This window comes from Arvicanthis niloticus, chromosome 16 (genome assembly GCF_011762505.2).
Source record: "Arvicanthis niloticus isolate mArvNil1 chromosome 16, mArvNil1.pat.X, whole genome shotgun sequence".
NCBI classification, from domain to species: domain Eukaryota; kingdom Metazoa; phylum Chordata; class Mammalia; order Rodentia; family Muridae; genus Arvicanthis; species Arvicanthis niloticus.
The window spans coordinates 69464493-69483652 of record NC_047673.1 but is presented as its reverse complement, the minus strand read 5'-3'; the positions used below and the strand labels follow the sequence as shown (position 1 = coordinate 69483652).

At 37.8% G+C, this 19160-nt stretch overlaps 1 protein-coding gene across 2 annotated transcripts in view; it reads left to right on the top strand.

Annotated features, from left to right (window-relative positions):
- Positions 1 to 19160, top strand: part of Ahctf1 (AT-hook containing transcription factor 1) — a 55500-nt gene that overhangs the window by 21997 nt on the left and 14343 nt on the right. For both annotated transcript variants that reach the window (XM_034520097.2, XM_076914594.1), the window contains exons 15-29: positions 196 to 336; positions 1020 to 1124; positions 2299 to 2392; positions 4328 to 4451; positions 4602 to 4658; positions 5956 to 6102; positions 6515 to 6702; positions 9956 to 10100; positions 10179 to 10310; positions 11464 to 11614; positions 11800 to 11950; positions 12609 to 12716; positions 14924 to 15116; positions 16668 to 16871; positions 17451 to 17868. In XM_034520097.2, coding sequence (XP_034375988.1) covers positions 196 to 336; positions 1020 to 1124; positions 2299 to 2392; positions 4328 to 4451; positions 4602 to 4658; positions 5956 to 6102; positions 6515 to 6702; positions 9956 to 10100; positions 10179 to 10310; positions 11464 to 11614; positions 11800 to 11950; positions 12609 to 12716; positions 14924 to 15116; positions 16668 to 16871; positions 17451 to 17868 — 2358 coding nt within the window. The remainder of the gene's footprint in view (positions 1 to 195; positions 337 to 1019; positions 1125 to 2298; positions 2393 to 4327; positions 4452 to 4601; positions 4659 to 5955; positions 6103 to 6514; positions 6703 to 9955; positions 10101 to 10178; positions 10311 to 11463; positions 11615 to 11799; positions 11951 to 12608; positions 12717 to 14923; positions 15117 to 16667; positions 16872 to 17450; positions 17869 to 19160) is intronic.

The following is a 19160-nucleotide window of genomic DNA, read 5'->3' as shown; positions in this document are numbered from 1 at the left end:
ATGTAGTAGTTATGAAGATAGGGTGCAGATCTATGTAGTTCATAATCTTACTTTTACTCTAGTTTTATATTGCAAACACTAAATTTCTAGCTTATATTTGTAAAGTCTGTCACTCTTTAGAGTAAATGGACTTCAGAAACATGCATTTTGACTGTAAATTCCTGTGCTGAAACTGATGCTGTTTTATCCTTGAAGGTGTGCCGTTGTTTGATGGGTCCTGTCGTTTCATTGACCCGCAGACCATCCAGTCCATCCAGCAGTGCCATTTACTGCTTAGCAACCTTAGTACAGTCTTAAGCTGTTTTGCAATGGAGGCCCAGGGTATCACTGAGAGAGGTATGTGTATACAAATGAGTGTTTTATTAAATTTTACTTAATTTACATACAGTTCTTGTTTACTTGTTAAGACATTATATAAAGAAATTTTCAAATGAAAAAAATTAACATGTGTATATATGTCAGGTATATGTGAATGTGAGTGCACACATGCCATGTTGTATGGATGTCACAAGGCAACTCTGATTGGTTCTTTTTGTCTACTTTGTGTGTATCCTAGGGATTGAACTTAGGTCTCCTGACTTTTTTAACAGGTACCTTTACTCACTGGACCATCTTGGTGGCCTTAGAATTCACTGCCAGTAGAATTTAAAATTTGAAGTTAACATGTATTTATGTATTATTGAAAGAAGTGACTGGTTTTTTGGGTTTTGTTTTTGCTTAATTTGCCAATTCAACAAAGGGAAAGGTACAATTTCATTTTAAGACCTAATTTAATAGACTATTTTCAGTCTATGTTAATTGCATTTTGCATGAAACAATTAATTGTGGTTTGCATAAAAATGCCTATTTTAGTCAGTGAGTTATCTTAACATTTAGAGATTTGCTTAACCTCACTTTGGGTCAATGCATACTAAATGCAAATTAAAATATGTATGCATATTGTTGACTATTTTGATTTGTCATTTGTGGTTGATAAATCGAAAGTTACACAGCCAGTGTTAATTCTGTTTTCTTTCTAGGACTGGTGGATTTGAGCAATAAGCATATGGTTACCCAACTTATCTGTCAGTATGCACAAATTGTTTTGTGGTTCTGTCACTCTGGGCTTTTACCTGAAGGCTTAGGTAAAGTATTTAATATATGAATACTTATTGAAACATCCTAACTTCATAATGTTACTGTTAATTCTAAGCCTTTATACTATGTTGTCTAGTCTTCATTCTCTGTTTTTGTCTCTTCATTGCCTCACAGAGGCTATGTATAACCATTGGATTAACATGTAAAATGAGATTACATTTGAGAAAAAACATGGCTTCTAAAAATATCACTACATATAACTTGGATCAAGAAACTGTGTTTTTTGTAACCTAATTTTCTGTCGTCTTCAGTATTTTTATTGTTGTTTTGTTCTGTTTTGGGAAAGGGTCTCACTTTGTGTCCCTGTCTGGCCTGAAACTCATGTAAATAGACCAGACTAATCTTACAATCATAGTTTCACTTTTCTCTGCCTCCTGAATGCTGGGACTCCCCAACATGTCTAGCATGTGTAATGTTCTCTTAATATGTATGGCTGGCTGTCAGTCTGTCAGTTTTTTGAAACAGGGTATCACTTCAGCTCGGCTATCTAGGGATTCACACAGATCCGCCTGCTTTTTTAGAGTAACAGGATTAAAGGTTATTGATACTTGTCATCAACTAAATGTTTCTTTTAATCTAATAATATAAATACTGAGAATTAGATACTCAAGAAATTATCAGTATTGACTTTTATAGAGTTTGTAGCAAAGACCCAACTCCTTGTGTTTCTGGGAAGCACAGTCGGTTTTACTTAATTTGCTCAACATGTCCAACTGTTGCCTTACCATTTTACACTTCACTTAAGTAAATAATAAATTGTATTTATTGGAAATTTTTTTTTTTGCCACAGGAGTAAAATTATTAGGAGTACTTTCTAGGCTGTTAAGATCCACCAAGCATCTTTGTTACAAACTTATTGTGTTGATTAAATTTTAGCAAGACTAGGCCAGGTGATGGGATGTACACCTTTAATCCCAGCACTTGGGAGACAGAGGCAGGCCTGGTCTACAGAGCAAGTTGGAGGACAGCCAGGCTGCCTAGAGAAACCTTGCTTCAAAAAACAACAACAACAAAAAAAATAAGTAAATAAATTTTAGGAAGACTAAAAATTTATTAAATAATTACAGTAAAGTCAGTTGTTATAATCTTAAATTTTGAGATATTTTGGCAATATTACTAACTTTTTCTTTTCTTTTTCCACAACTTTAATAAAATTCCCAGATGATGCTCTGCAGCTGTCAAGACTGCGCTACAACTACCCTGTAATTCAGAACTACTATACCAGTCGTCGGCAGAAATGTGAACGCTCACCCAGGTACAGGCAGCCTGACTATAATATTCACTTATGTAGTCAAGAACTGTCATAACTGACATTAACCTAATGCTTATACTTTTTTATTAAAAATAAATTTTTATATAAAATATTTAAAAAGATAAACTAACAAACCTGCTTAGGACACAACAAACAGATGAACAGAAAAACTTAAAGAGCCAAAAAACAACAACAAAACAAGAGACATGGACAAACACAAAAATCCCCTAAAAAGACATCCTAAGTAAAAGACTGTAGGGTAAGAGGAAAAATGGGCAGACAAAGCATTATGAGTCAAAAAGTACCGTTAAGTTGGTCTGTGTTAGTCATCTACTGCTGGCCATGGGCATCTGCCTTGCAGATGACAGAGTATGATATAGTATGAGAGTATATATGGAGACCCTAAAAATTCCACCAAGAATCTTCTACAGCTGATAATACTTTCAGCAGAGTTAGCAGGGTTCAAAATTTATACACAAAAATCAGTGGCCTTTCTATGTACAAAGGAACAGAGTAAGAAAGAAATTGGGGAAACAGTGCCTTTTACAGTAGCCTCATAAAACAATATCTTGGGGTACTCTAATCGAGCAAGTGAAATATTTGTATAATTAAAATTTTTAAGATACTGAAGAAAGAAAATAAAGGTCTCCCATGCTCACTGACTGGTAGGGTTAAATAGTAAAATGGGTATTCAATCTAACATCTGCATTTTTAAACTAGAACTCACGATCATATTTCCTAAATAGAATGATATTGATGAATGATTGGTTTGTCAGAGGAACTTGTAAAACCATAGTTCTGCCTCTAGGAACTCATTTGGGGAAAAAAATCAGAATCTCCTACTCAGCAAAAATCTGAAAATATATCATGAATTGGTTATTTTTAGCAGTTTTCAAAACTTCAATCATGTTTTTTCTTTTCTTATTTTTATCTTTTCCTCATGTAAGTTAAGAATAACCTAATAATTGCTTTGAAATAAAATTAAGGTAGAAGGAACATTTACAATCTGATCCTGTCTTTGGAATAAACCAGTCTTCTTCCTCAGATTGGAATGAAAGAATTGTAGAAGACCAAGTAACATTTAGGGTACAGTTCAAAAAACACAGATCCTGGATGTTTCAAGTCAGGTTCTTCCTAGAATGAGCTATAATGATAACACGGAATTTTGGAGTTCATGGTGCTTTTAGTGTAACTATTCCAAGATAGTGAACTTGAACTTGGGAGGTTGACTGGGATTTTGGTTTTAATATTTTTTATTTTGTTGTATCTTGAAGCAGTGAGTTGCTCGGGGTATTGAATTAACTGTAGCTACCTTAATCTTTCATGTGTAAGAGTCTCTACTCTAGTTCTGATAATGCATAGTTCACATTTTGGTAGCTGTTATTTTGTGTTGTGTCCTTTGGAGGATTTTCTACATTTTCTGATGCTTTATTTGTAAGCTGCAATATGACTATAAAGTCAGATGTATAGAGCACTTAGTATATGTCTGTCTGACTCTTAAGACTGTTTCAATGAATAGAAACTGTTTCTGCTGTTCATAACAGCAGGCCGGGGAAACAGGCAGGAGTGATACCTGTCTGTCACATTGTAAGTGCTCAGAAACACATTGCTGAATGAACAAACCAGGATTTAGCTCTGAGCTGGAACAGAAATATTTTTTGCTACCAGGGGCTGCTAATAATTCATTCAGAACAGTGGAAAATAGAGCAGTCAGCCATTTTGCTGGTTTCTTTCCTTCACTGGCTGGTGTGGTAATGGCTGAACTAGAGGCACCTTAGGGATTTTTTTTCTGACCAGTGCTACTTTATTTCTGCATCCCAAAGTCTGTTTTTCGCCTGTCTTCTGATAATTGTATGGTTTTTAAGTGTTTGGTGCTTACTGTCTTGATCTCAACAGTCACATGAAAGCAGCTCATTCTCATTGTTTGCCATGTTGCAGAGGGAAGTGGAACCATGACTGTTTGATGATTGATGGATTAGTGTCTCAACTAGGAGATGAAGTTGTGAAGTTGTGGAAACGGGATGAAGGCGGCACAGGAAGATATCCTCCTGCCAGCATCCATGTAGGTCACAGTAACACACACAGAGTTATTTACAGAGTGAATGGAGGGGAAAAGCGCTGACGGCTCACGCCTGACATGGCCTGGGGATCATGGAACATGACGAAAGGACTAGAAAAGATGCACTGACATACTTATCTTTTTCTTTTATAGGCATTACTTGATATATATTTATTAGACAACATTACTGAAGCAAGCAAACATGCTATTGTATCCTTTAAAGTTTTATTATTTGTACATTACTGAAATTCCAGTAATATGACTCTCAAATATCTAACCCCAATCTCATGAAATGTTTTCTTTTTTTTCTTACCTTAGTGTGTATTCTTAATTCAGAATTAGTGGTCAGGCTCAGCTTGCTGATAATAAATGTAAAAGTATATAAAAATTACTGTTTTGGGTTACTTATTTTGGGGGTAACCTTGTCTTTTATCAAATTATCAAATGTGTATATAGTCAGCTGCTATGAGACTGGCAGTTGAGGTGAAGAGTCAATGCATGAGTGCTGGCCCAGGCCACGCATTTGATCTCCAGTACCAGAAGAGGAAAGTAAAAGCTACTCAGAATATTGCTGGGAGCAAGCTGCCATGCTAAGTGGAGTTCATTTAAGTGCTTAAAATAAGTAACACTGAAAGTTTACTCGAGGGACTAGAGAGACAGCTAAGTAGGTAAAGTGCTGGTTAAATGAGCATGAGAACCTGAGTTCAGATTTCCAGCACCCACAGAACAGCTAAGGATAGCGTGTGTGTGTCTTCAGTCCCAGCATGAAGGAAGTGGAGAGACATGGATTCTATAGCCTTCCAGGCCAGTCAGTTGAATCAAGTGGTAAGATCCAGGTTAAATGAGAAAGATTTGCTCCAAAAAAAAAAAAGTGAGCAATATCTGGTGAGTTTTCAGCATAGTACCTAACTTCTGACCTCCGCATGCATGTGAGTGTGCTATAAGCACACAGATACACACGCATACAGCATACACTCCCACACAAACCAGTTTTTAAAGTTAGCTTGATTCAGCATTAGGCATTATTTGAATCCTCTGCCTTTTATCAAATTGAAAAGATAGTCTTCAGAAACAGTTTGTTAGGTATGGACTTCAGAAAAGAGCAAGTTTCATATCTTGATCCCTGTTTTGTGACAGTGTTTGTGACAATGTTGTGTTGTTTTAATCTAATATATTTTTGTCATAATTGATATAAGATACTTGATGCATTTGCTTAAGCTGCCAGCTTTGCCCAATAGAGTTTGATCTATAACTTTTAAAAAAATTTCAGATTACTTGAATTTACTGTTTGTTTTAATTAACAAGATGTATTTTTGTCCAGTCGTTTTTGCTGTAGCAATAAAATAGGATAGATGAATAGGTTGGCATGGGACTCCTATATTCATACTTGGATATCCCTAATAGCCTTGTAAGCTTCTTAAGCCTCTTCACTCCACATTCTGCTCCTATTCTAACTATATACAGGGTTTTCCTCTTGTTTATTATCCTTAATGCTTTTTTTTTAAAGACCATTTATTTGCTGCTTGATATTATGTATTCCTTTCCAAATAAAACGGATACCCCCATTGAATCTTTCCCAACTGCCTTTGCTATTTCTTGGGGCCAAGTTAAGCTAATTCAAGGATTTTGGCTGCTGGATCATAATGACTATGAGGTAAGTGACTCACTTGGAATATAAGCTAACTAGTGCTCTCACCTGAGCAGAAAGAACACCAGTTCATAAACTCAGGTTACTTGCTCTTTAAAGAAGAGCGCATACAGGTGGATGTTTGGGAATGGTGTGACACTGACTGTTGTGTTAAGAGACACGTTTGAGTTCTAGTATGAGCCAAAAAAGACAAAATTTGTTGGTTGATGGTATGGAATGGGTATAAGAAGGATTCTATGTAGGAGGCCTCAAAGGTGATATTTCTGATAAACCTTGGGTCTTTGACCTCTGCCATAGATTAGATACTCTTACATTTACACTTAATTTTGATTTCTGTGATTTAATACTACTTGCCTTTTAAGAGCCAACCACCTTGTCTAAATACTAAAGACTGTATTTATTTTTTTAACACTTGTAGAATGGTTTAGACCTTCTGTTTCACCCAGTTACTGCAAAACCTGCATCATGGCAGCATTCAAAGATAATTGAAGCCTTTATGAGTCAGGGAGAGCACAGACAGGCTCTCCGGTATCTTCAGACAATGAAGCCAACAGTGTCCAGTAGCAATGATGTTAGCCTTCACCTCACTGTTCTTCTTTTTAATAGGTGAGTACATCTTAAAAATAGAAGCACATGGTCACATGTTAAAAAATGGAATTGATGGAATAGATAGTAAAGAGTATATGTAATCAGGTGATGTGTGTACACCTAGAAACTTAGAACACACAGAACTGCCACCAGCCCTGGATACATGAGACCTTGTATCAAGAAAACAAAAAACATCTCCTGATGCAGGAGGTCGAGGCCAAAGGACACAGAGAGTGAGCAGGAGGGGAGATTGCCTGTCCCTGTCCCTGCCCCTGCCCCTGCCTCTGGCGCCCTGTCACTGACCGGTCTCTCCCAGGTGTTGCCCCTGTCTCTCCGTGCTGAACAGGTCCAGGCCGGTCCAGGCAGTCTGGTGTCCCAGGCGGGTTCTGAAGTGTTACAGCTCTTTGCTAAGCTAGGAAGTGCCGGCTAGGTAGCAGGAAAAGGCGGTAGATCCCTTGCCCAGTGTTAACAGCTCTGGAGCCAGCTAGCTGGCAAAGAGGGGAGGGTCCATGACGGTAGCTCTCAGACAACAGGATGGTTCTTGTGTGTGCTTTACTTCTCAATTAAGCTCAGTATATACAGTTTGGGGTGGGTGAAGGTTTTAGCAGCAGGTAACCTCATTGGCTTAGTCTGAGGTTTTTGGGGATGCCTCATATGCATGTGAGGAGAGCCTGGGGCACCATTCCTACGTGACCCGATGGTCGTAGACCTCTCAACCTCTCTGTGGGAGGGGCTGTGAAGGGCGGAAGCTGAGAGAGCCAGGGGTCCAGGAACAGAGCTGAACTCCTGCCGTCCCTAAAGGGTTTCCGGGGTTCAGAAGCTCTTTCGACCAGACACCTGGTTGTCTCTCTGCTCAGTGCTCCACACCTGGGTTCAGTTCTCAATAGCCATAGCAGTTCACAACCACCTCTAACAGTATAGAGAATCCAGTGCCCTCTTCTTGCCTCCACTGGCTTCTGCACATACATGGTGCACATAACTCACACATGCACACACACATGAAAATAAGTTTAAAAAAATTATAGAGAAAATTTAGGCTAAGTTGCTGTCTTAGGGTTTTACACCATGACCAAGGACAACATTTAATTGGGGCTGGCTGACAGGTTCAGAGGTTCAGTCCAGTATCATCAAGGTAGGACATAGCAGCATCCAGGCAGGCATGGTGCAGGAGGAGCTGAGAGTTCTGCGTCTTCATCTGAAGACTGCTAGCAGAATACTGACTTCCAGGCAGCTAGGATGAGAGAGTCTTATAACCCACACGGACAGTGAAACACCTACTCCAACAGGGCCACACCTTCTAATAGTGCCACTCCCTGTGCCGAGCATATGCAAACCATCACAGTTGCCTACTCTGGCCTGGTGTTGAATGTATGTTCTTTTTAATACCGTCAACTTACGTTTCAAATATTAGGTAAGCAAGAGTTTAACATTTTAGTGACTTTAGCATATTGTTATTTATTATGATTCTTTCATAGTATTGTGATCAAATCCAGGACCTTACATTTCGTAGGCAAGAATTATCTCTGAATATACTCCCAGCCCAGCCTCATATTCTTATATAGTAACCACTGTCATGAATAGTCATTGTAATTGTGTCAGCCTTCTGTTATTTACACCTTGTACACCTTTCCAGTCTTCCCCTGTAAAAAGGAAGGGTAGGGTTTAGGTAAGGGTCTCATGTAGCAGGCTATCTATCATCTACTGTGTAGCCCAAGCCTTTCTCATACTTGTTTTGTGATCTCCCTGTAAGATGCTGACATTGCTGGTATGTGCCCCAATTCCCATGCCTGGTTTACATGCTCAAACCCAAGACTTGTGCACACTAGATAGTTGGTAGCTCACTGTACCAACTGAGCTAACCCTCACCCCCAGCCCATAATTGCTTTGCTGGTGGTTATGTAGATTATATTCCTTGCAGTTGAGTTGCCGCTTTCCGGCCTACAGATAATTTTAGTTTTCATAGTTAAGCAAGGGTAAACCTCTAAAACAAGTCTGTCAGTGAGATCAAGTTGAACGCTGTATTAAGTTCTCTTGCTGTGATAAAACACCATGACCAAGGCAACTCATAGAAGAAAGTGTATTTGGAGCCGGGCAGTGGTGGAGCACGCCTTTAATCCCAGCACTTGGGAGGCAGAGGCAGAGGCAGGTGGATTTCTGCGTTCAAGGCCAGCCTGGTCTACAGAGTGAGTTCCAGGACAGCCAAGGCTAACAGAGAAACCCTGTCTGGAAAAACAAACAAGAGAGAGAGAGAGAGAGAGAGAGAGAGAGAGAGAGAGAGAAAGGGAAGGAGAAAGGGAAGGAGGGGAAAGGAGAAAGGAAAGGAAAAAGGAAAAGAAAAGAAGAAAGAAAAAGTGTATTTGGGCTTATGCTTTCGGAAAATCGTTGTGGCAGGGAGGTATGGTTGCTGAAGTGTAATTCTAAGAATTTATATTTTTTACCAGAAGCATAGAGTGAGCACTGAGAATGGCAGCTCAAAGCTTAAATATCAAAACTACTTCATCTGGCAAGGTTTCACCTAACAGGGCCACCAACTGGTGAGCAAGTGTAAATACATGAGTCTGTGGGAGACATTCTTCTTCAAATCGCCACAGACACAGAAATGGTGTTACTTCTCCCAGAAAACAGTTCAGAGCTTCCACTTGATGTCTTCAACTGTTATCCAAGTTTTCCAATTAGATCTTGGTTTAGATCAGCCAAAGTCACCTACTTCCAAGCTGTGCTCCTTTAACTTCCCCCCAAATATATTGTTACTTTATACACATGGGTCTCCACAATTTTGTTCCAATGTTCTGTTTATGCTAAATGTCACTACCACAATATTCTGACTTTTCCATATCATACCACACAAACTTTCAGTTCTTTTTGCATGTTAGCTTCTACTTTGTTTCTCTGCTGCATAACAATTAAATATTAGAAAGCTGCTTAAATTGAGGTTCCCAGATACAGCCAGTCAGAATGGTAGACATGTTTAATTCTAGCACTGGAAATACAGAGGCAGACAGATCTCTGTGAGTTCAAGGCCAGCCTTGCCTACATAGTGAATTCCAAAACAGCAGAAGCTACAGAGTGAGACCCTGTCTTGGGCAGGGGTTGGGGTATGGGCAGGGTACCCAGTTGTCCTTTTGACATTAGTAGGACTCACTGTGTATCAGTATTGACTAAAGCTTTCAAGTACTCTGTAGCTGCGTGTGTAATTATCGTTTGAGATCCTATAAGTAGGTGACTTTCCCACATGCTACTTAGCTTTTTGAAACTTTGGTACTGATTCCAGATGCATGGTTGAGGCCTGGAACTTACTGCGACAGAACTCAAACCGAGTAAACATAGAGGAATTACTAAAGCACGCTTATGAAGTTTGTCAGGAGATGGGCTTAATGGAGGACTTACTGAAGCTACCGTTTACCAACACTGAACAGGTAATCACTGACCAGTATAAACTTAAATAGAAATTCACGGTAAACTGAGAGTTTACAAATCTGTTTTGTTCTTCCTAGGAATGTTTAGTGAAATTTTTACAGTCTAGTACCAGTGTTCAGAATCATGAATTCCTTCTAGTTCATCATTTACAGCGTGCCAATTATATTTCTGCCTTGAAACTAAACCAGACTCTGAAGAATAATCTCACGGTATGATTAATGTTTTCTTATTGTAAGAACCAAAATAATAAGGGAAACTGAAACCTTTTTTACTTATTTTACAAGAACTTACAGTTTAATGACCATTTTGCTTTACATTGTCCTGAACTTGGAGGATCTGTCTGCGTTGCTGTGGTTATTATTGAGAACTGCTTACATTATCTGTATGCGCCATTATATTCTGATAGGTCCACTCACTCAGAGAAAGTGAAAGAAAGACTATTAGAGAATAGGAGTTGTATAGTACAAAGAGCACTGACTTCAGAGATTATACTGGTTCTTAGCTTATTTTGTGCATATAGGACACTGTTTGGGCATTGCTTTCCTGATCTGTAAAATGATTCTTGAGAGCTTGTCTGTCTGGTTGCCATATCCAGCATGGCTCCAGGGATGGACCTCACTGAAGAATTGAGAGAATAAAGAAAATAAGCAGAGATAGGTAAGAAAGCTAGGATCTGCTGGACTGGGCCCTCTTATGGAGAGACCACAGCACCCTGGAAGCTTAGCAGTTTATTATCTACAGTTGAAAAGGGAAGGCAGGGCTCCTACACAAAGCTGAACAAGGAAGAGACTATATACAGATGAACAAGGAGGTAGGCTTTATAGTATACAGCTGGATCAAGGAAAGCAGATTGATTTAATTTTGGTAGTAACAGTCTTCAGGTCAAGTATCCAGAGGAAGAAAGCTACATTTTCTGCACACAGTATTAACATCCACAGATGGACCAGAAGAAACCTTTGCCTCTACACCTAATGTGTGTGTGTGTGGGGGGGGGGGGGTACATACGGGCAGAGGCATTTTCCATTTTCCCGTGTACACGAGCGAGGCCTTTTGTCCTTGACATGGCCATGGCTGTGTCAGTAGCACACGTTCACCCAGAACTTATCTAGCTCGGGGCTTCCTCTGCTTCCACACAGGAAGGCAAAGTATGTTACATTGTTTGTAAGAGTTGTGAAGTATCAAAGTTTGGTAGTAGGTATTTGGAATGTATAAATGAGTACACAATTAAAGAGGTATATGATATCTGAGCTAGAAAAATGTTAGATAAAGATAGTAGGTGACATTCATACTTAAACTTTCAGTAATGTATAGCAGCATCTAAAATTAGGAAAATTAAGATTTTTAAAATTATGTATTTAATAGAGTGATCGTGACCCTCGATTGCGGGAGAGATCGGTGACTCGAAATTCGATATTAGACCAATATGGGAAAATCCTACCTAGAGTCCAGAGAAAATTAGCTGTTGAGCGAGCTAAGCCTTACCATCTGTCAGCATCATCAGTTTTTCAAGAAGGTAAGAGTTCATTGTAGAATGCTTGCACCCAGGCTAGGGAAAACACGGAGTGATTCCTCTCCTGGATTCCTCAACATCAGTACTTGCCTCGTGCAGTTAATTACCTTTATTTATTTATTCATTCATTTATTTATTTAAAAACCTTGTTAGAGATGCAGCTGAGTCCTGTATGTTTTATTTTTAAGTTTCTAGACCCAAACCATTATCGGCATTTCCAAAGAAAGCTATAACTGGAACAGTGCTGACAAGATCTACGTTCATCAGCAATGTGCTATCTAAAATTGGAGAGGTGTGGGCAAGTCATGAACCTAGAAATGGCACCTCACTTTTTAACAGGTATTCTTTTAATTAACTTTAACTTTTTTATATGTACTTACTTTGTGTGTATAGTGGAGGGCATGCGTGTCAGTGCATGTGGAGGTCAGAGCACTGTTGATATGAGTTGGCTCTCTCCTTCCACCATATGGGTCCCAGGGATCAGACTCTGACTAGAGAACAAGTGCTTGCTCGTGTTTTAACTGTCTATCAAAGTCCTGCTACACGTCCTCTTTCCTGAGCTGCATCAGTGTTCCTCAGTGAACCTTCATTGGTAGCGAGTGTATTTCCAAATGTAAAAAAATGAAAATTTTAAGTTAGCTACTTTATTAAAGAAATTGTGTGTGTGTGTGTGTGTGTGTGTGTGTGTGTGTGTGTGTACATCTACCTGCTGAGCCTTCTTTTTGGCCCCACTTCAGATTTTCTTTCTTTTTTTTTTTTTTTTATTTAACTTATTTTATTTATTTACATTCCACATGCTGTCCCCCTTCTCAAACCTTCCTCCCAGAGTTCTCAGATTTTCAAACAAGTTATTTATTGTTATTGGCAATAGTGCAGAGGTAGACAAAGTGAAGAAAAGACGACGTCCTTCTTTCCTCTTCCATCTAATCTCATAGAATTTTTGCCAGTAACCCATGTGACACATAATTTAAAATTTGAATTTTTATTTTCTTTGTAGTCCTAAAACGGAACAGCCATCTCTTGCAGTACACTCTTTTCCACATCCAGAGCTTCCCGAGGCATTTGTTGGAACACCAATTTCAAATACATCCCAGAGAATTTCTAGGTGAGACTGTCTTGAACAATTTTGAAAAAAACTAATTGTCTTAAACAGGTGCTATTCTTAAGCATTAATTTGAATACTTTCTGTTCTAATTTGGGAATGTAGTCATTTTATGAAATTATAAATCAAATTATACTTAACATTTCTATTTACTTCATGTGGCTTACTGAAAATAAGCAAACTATATTAAAACCATGAGGAAAACAGGCTGACAAACTGTTTTGTTGACCACTAAAAAAATGTTGAAATCTTGGTTGACAAGGTGAAGATTTCCTCTGGGCCTACTGAAGTGTCTTGTGTTGCTTAGGGGGTAGTAATAGTTGATCTACCCCAAAAAATTAATTCTTAAAGTCTTCTTAAAATATGAAATTGTGAGGCTGGATGCCATGCCACGTGCCTTTAATCCCAGCATTTGGGAAGCAGAGGCAGGCAAAACTCAAGTTCAAGGCCAAGCTATTCTACAGAGAGGATTCCAGGACAGCCAAGGCTTGTTACACAGAGAAACCTTGTCTCAAAAAACAAAACAAACAAAATGAAATTGTCATTAAGTATATATTTAAGAACATTGGGTACCTGAACTGTACTCATTACTAACAGAACGTTTTTTATTCTGAACAATAATGCCTATTCACTATAAATTTTAGATGTTTTGTCAAAACTATACTTATTAATATTAAAATTGAGTTTTACACTAAAAATAAGGTAAAAAAAAAAAAAAAAACAGTTGAAATCAGAGACCTTTCATAATTGGGCGTATTCTAAAGTCTGGAAGGACTTACTCTTCGGATTGGATTTAGTTAGATGGTTTCTGTTGTCTCAGAGGTGATAGGAAGTTGCTGCGTGTGAGTGTAACTGATGTTCTGTCTTTTCCATGAGCTGTAGTTGATTCCCACAAGCCACTGCCTCGGTCCCCTCAGACCTAGCAGCAAAGAGTTGAACAGAGGCAGTGAGAACCCTGGAGGTGGAACCTCTAAGGTTTCAGGTCTCCAGTGTAATGAGAAAGCTGATGTTAACTCAGGACAGACCCTACTGACTGTGGCTATATGCCTTCTCAGGAAATGAGTGCACTCCCCCGTTCTGTGTTCTCTATACTGATTTGCATGGTTGGACAGAAAGTAAATACATGAAGAAGTGGGGCGGAGTAGGTACTGTCAGTCAACCAGGGGCAGAATAGGTACTGTCAGTCAACCATGGCATTTTCACGGGCTTTCATGGTAGTTTCTGTTTGTTTTGTTTATGTATAGAAAGTCCATTATTTGGATCACACCAAAAAGTTGAAGAAATCCCAAGACCGAGTATGGTGCTTAGCATTTCCTTTATATAATATAACATTTCTTAATCAGAAATACTTTTTATCTTAATTTTTTTTTTTAAAGAATAATTTTAATCATTGTGTGGAAATGGTTTCTGCAGATATTTCTCACTGAGTCAAGTCATTTCGTCAACTAGGGTTTCTTATTTCTTGCAGCAGCAAAGCTGGTCACTTTTCTAAGCATTTTTCAGCTGAGATTTCCCTTGCATTTTGGAGGAACTAAATGATGCTGGTTTTTTGTTGTGGTGGTTTGTTTTGTTTTGTTTTTTGGTGAGGGGTTTTTTGTTGTTTTTTTGGGGGGAGGGGTTGGTTGTTTTTTTGTTTTGTTTTGTTTTGTTTGAGACAGGGTTTCTCTTTGTAGTCCTGACTATTCTAAAACTAGCTCTGTAGAGCAGGCTGACCTCAAAGGTCTGCCTACCTTTACTTTCCTATTGCTGAGATTAAAGGTGTGCACCACTACTACCCAACAAGGATGCTGATTTTTATCACTAAAAATTAAAACCATAAGTTGAGGGTGATGACATATGCCTATAATCCTACCACTTGGGAGGCAAGGCCAACTGGATTCGGAAGGAGTTCAGGGTCGTCCTTGGCGACACACGCACACTTTTCAATAAAACACAGTGAGAACAGCCTTTACAAGTGTTCCACTAGATACTGCGACTTGAAGATGACCTGGAAATTTAAATCACATGTAAAGTGAAGATGGGCAACTGGAGTTCTTTGTTTTTAAATTGTTATCTACAATTCCTAATTCTGTTTTGCTTTTGAAAGAATTGCAGACTTTTTAAACCAATGTTGGCAGTTTTATTACACTAATATACTTACCTTAAATTAGGTTTACATGTTATGGTGTTTAATAGCACACAAATATCTATCTATTTCTATTTAATTACAGATTACTGGATTTGGTTGTTCATCCTATTCCCCAGCCTTCTCAGTGTTTGGAGTTTATTCAGCAAAGTCCCACAGGATCTCCTTTGTGTCTGCTATCCAGTTCATTACCATTTAGTTCACAGTTAAAAAGGCCACATCAAAATATCTCCAGGCCTTCAGAATTGCTTTTACTTGAAACTCCTCTTATAGTTAAGGTTAGTATAACCTGTCTAATATCCTAGGGAATCAGCATTTTTTTTAAGGTAGCGCATAAAAATTAATTATTAACTATTTTATATATATAAAATAGTTATTGTATATATATATATACATATATATATTATAAAAATTAAACTATAGCATAACTCTGGGTATTTAAATGTTTTAATTCTTACAGTTATTTTTTTTCTCTTTTTCTTTGATTTATTTTGTTTTGTTTCATTTTCAATTTTTCCAAGACATTTTCTCTCTGTGGCACTGTCTGGCTAGAACACAGAGATCTGCCTGCCTCTGCCTCCTGGGCTGGATTCAAGTATGCACTACCACTGCTACCCAGCTATGCTTAGATCTTCAAAGTACTGTAGTTTTACTTTTTAAACAGTTAAGTTTATACTTTTCTGCTTAATAATGTTTAGAGAATAATGCATGTCTGTATATGATTATTAAAAATTGTCCTTTTTAAAATGCTTTTGCATTTTTGAATTATTTATATGTATATAATTATTGTTGATCATCATCATGTTTGTATTTTTTTCTTCCAAATACTTTAGTTTTAGGCTGATTTTCACTTGTTTCACTTTGAGCTACTGTTGTCAGGTGATTTTTTAAAAGGCTTTTCTTCTACTTTGATAAATTACTAAGAAGAAAATAAACCCAAACTTGTAGTGACTGGTAGTAATTGGCATATACATTTTTCATTTTCCAAGTATTTTTGCATATGGTGTCTTAGGCTCTGTTGTTAGTTTGCTTCTGCATATGGGTTTTTGTTGGTTTGGTTGTTTTTTGGTTTGGTTGGGTTTGGTTTGGTTTGGACAGGATCTCACTAGTAACCCAGGCTGGGCTGGAACTCAGCTCAGGGTGGCCTAGAATTTGTAATCCTCTTGTCTTAGCCTCCTGGATTTGAACCAGCTTCTCTTAAGTTTCTTGTGTAGTAATATGGACTAAGTCTTGGGGTTGGGTTTTCTTTTCTTTTCTTTTTTTTTTTTTTCTTCCCCTTCTTTATTATTTATTGTATTGATTGATTGATTTGAGGAGGAGAGGTTTATAGTAAACTAAGGAATTCTTACTTTTCAAATCGAATAAAGGATATTTCACTAAATGCTGTTATTAAAATAGTTAAAATGAGTTTGATGTGTTTGTTAGGCCCTGACTTGTAGTACTCATATTCCTGACTTGTAACATAATATTTCTGTTCCTTTTCGTTCTCTTCCCCCAAAGTTACATTTTTATTTTCTCTGTGGCTAGAATCAGAGGAAATCAAAACAGGTTACAAGTGTTTTACAAGTGTTAAATAATTAGACTATTTCTTTAAAGCTTAATTTAAAGAGGAAAAACTCAGGGCCTTTAAAGAGATGGTAGAAAGAATTTTGTCTAGTAAACTGAACATAAAGCTCTAGTTGGATTTTGTATTTTCCTACCAAACCGAAATAAATTTTCTATTTGTGTTTTTTGAAGGTAAAAATGTATGCTGTCTGAAATTACTGTCTACACGTGTGTAACTTACTTATAAACACTAATACTGGGATTCTCTTTGCTCTTCATCATAGAAAGCTAAGTCTTTGGCTCTATCAGCCACTTCTTCTGGATTTGCGGAGTTTACTCCTCCATCCATCCTTAGGTCTGGTCTTCGAACAACACCTTTAGCATCTCCCTCTCTGTCACCTGGAAGATCTCTCACTCCACCTTTCAGACTTAAGGAAACTAGAATTTCATTCATGGAAGAAGGCATAAACACACACTGGACTGATAAAGTAAGTTTGATTAGCATAACTGAGGGGTTTTTTTGTAATGCAATTTTGTGAATAGTCTTGAAACTACAAAGTAGATCTGAAAGAAACATTTAGAATGTGGCCTAAGCCAATATATATGTCTTCTACAAGTCAAAATAGTGAGTGTGTATGTGTGTGTGTGCGTGTGCACACTCGTGCATGCACACGTGTTCCTCCTTCACTATTAAAAGAGCTGAGATATTTGGATATTTGTATATATTTGGATATTTGGTGACATCTCTTGATGGTTTAGTTTTTATCCAATATCTTGTTGCTTTTCTTGCTTAATTGATTAATATATTGAAAGGATGTCGGTGGACTCCCACTTTAGTTACTATTAATAGAAATCTACCCACTTGATCATTTTTTATCCTCTATCCTGTACATTGTATTGTGTTTTAATCAGTAACAAATTATTCATTAGAGAAATACTAACAAAATTTTTAGTTACACATCTAAAGAAAGTTTCAGAAAATAGGAAGTGTGGAAAAGGATGGGTGGGTGTGGTTAGTGTAGACAGTGGGGAACTCTGATGCTTTCATGTGCTTTTTCTAATTCCAGGCTACAGATGACCGAAATGCAAAAGCGTTTGTTAGTACATCTTTCCATAAATGTGGACTCCCAGCAGAAACTGAATGGATAAAGACCAGTGAAAAAAATACATTTTTTCCTCTGGATGTCTCTGCAAAGGGCCCTCAGAAAGTGGTTGCAGAATCACAGGACACCCATTCACGAAGTCTAGAGAAGCTGGATGTGAGCAAAGAAGACAGCACTGTTTCCACCAGGTCAGACCAGACCTCCTTAGAGTATCACGATGCGCCATCACCAGAAGACTTTGAAGGTGGTGCTTTTGTGTCCCCCAAGCCAGCAAGTTCTTCCACTGAACTAACTACTAATTCAACTTTACAAATAGAAAAAGAGAATGATAAAGATTTGTTTGAGTCAGAAGGTCCTCCTTCAGCCATGGAGAAACAAACAGGTAGGAATTGAATTCTTTGTTACACGTTCAAAATTGTCATTGTTATCCACGGTAAAATTTGTAAGAGAATATTTTCTACCATAGGAAAGTGTCAAGACTAAATAGTTTTCTCAGTTTCCTAGGTCCTAGACAAGGTTTTATTTCAGCTTATGAAAATAGCTTGCCTTCTTTCATAAGCAGGTTGAGAACTTGTATGTGCTGCCCTTTACTGAGCCGTGGCATTTACAAAACAGCAGCAGGTGTGTTGAAGGAAGGGATGGAACACACTGCCGTCTGCCCTGAACACGTCCAGTCACTATGACAAGTAGAATAGTGCCAAGTTTATAAACTGGGGGACTACTGGAATTTTAGACTTTTCTAACAGCTTGTTTGCTAGAAACCAGGACTTCAATTCTACTCTCTTCTCTCACCTGTGAAATAATCACATGAAGGCCACAATAAATGTCCTCAGGCCTGTGAATCTATTGTCTTAATTTTATTTTTAATCTATTGAAAAATATGTTACTTTTCAATGATGGGGATTGATTGCTTATTTAAATGTTTTATGTGCTTTAGTAGAAAATCACCTTCTGCACCCCATAGTCTTTGTTGGCTATTGCCTATCAGTAGTAAGTACACTAAGTACAGTACTTGCCTGTGCTTCCTATAGAGTGTGGTAGACTATATTGACAGACACTTAAAATGCAACTTGGTTAGTTACCATTCTGGAATATGGGGGCCAAGTGAACATCAGAAAAGGAGACTTGGTTTAGAATCAAATGCCATTTTAGATTATTAAAATTTTATTGAGCAAGTTTATATAAGATATTTCCTTAGGTCTGTAAAACTAAATACATACAATAAAAATCTGTCATCTGGCTGGGGATGGATGTAGCTTAAGTAATTTACCTAACATGTATCAAAGCCCTGGCTTCAATCTCCAGCACCAAATTAAACACATTGGGTAGAACTGTAATCCTAGCACTCAAGAGCCCAAGAACCAAGTTCAAAGTCACCCTCAGCTGCATAGCAAAACCCAGCCTGGGATATATGAGACTTTGCCATCCCACCAAACCCCTTTCTTCAAAAGTGTGTCATAAGTAGATTCTCTTTGGTATTTATGGCCTAGGCTGAATGAAGATTTTTGTAACAGGTGAGTGAGTCTATTTAGATTGTGATATCTTTAGCAAACATAGACATTAACATTAATTGTTCTAAGAATTTTAGGGTTCTGCTCATAAATTTTAAAAAAAAATGTTTCTAGAATTTTGTGCAGGGTTTTTTTTGTTTGTTTGTTTAATTTTTGGTTTTGT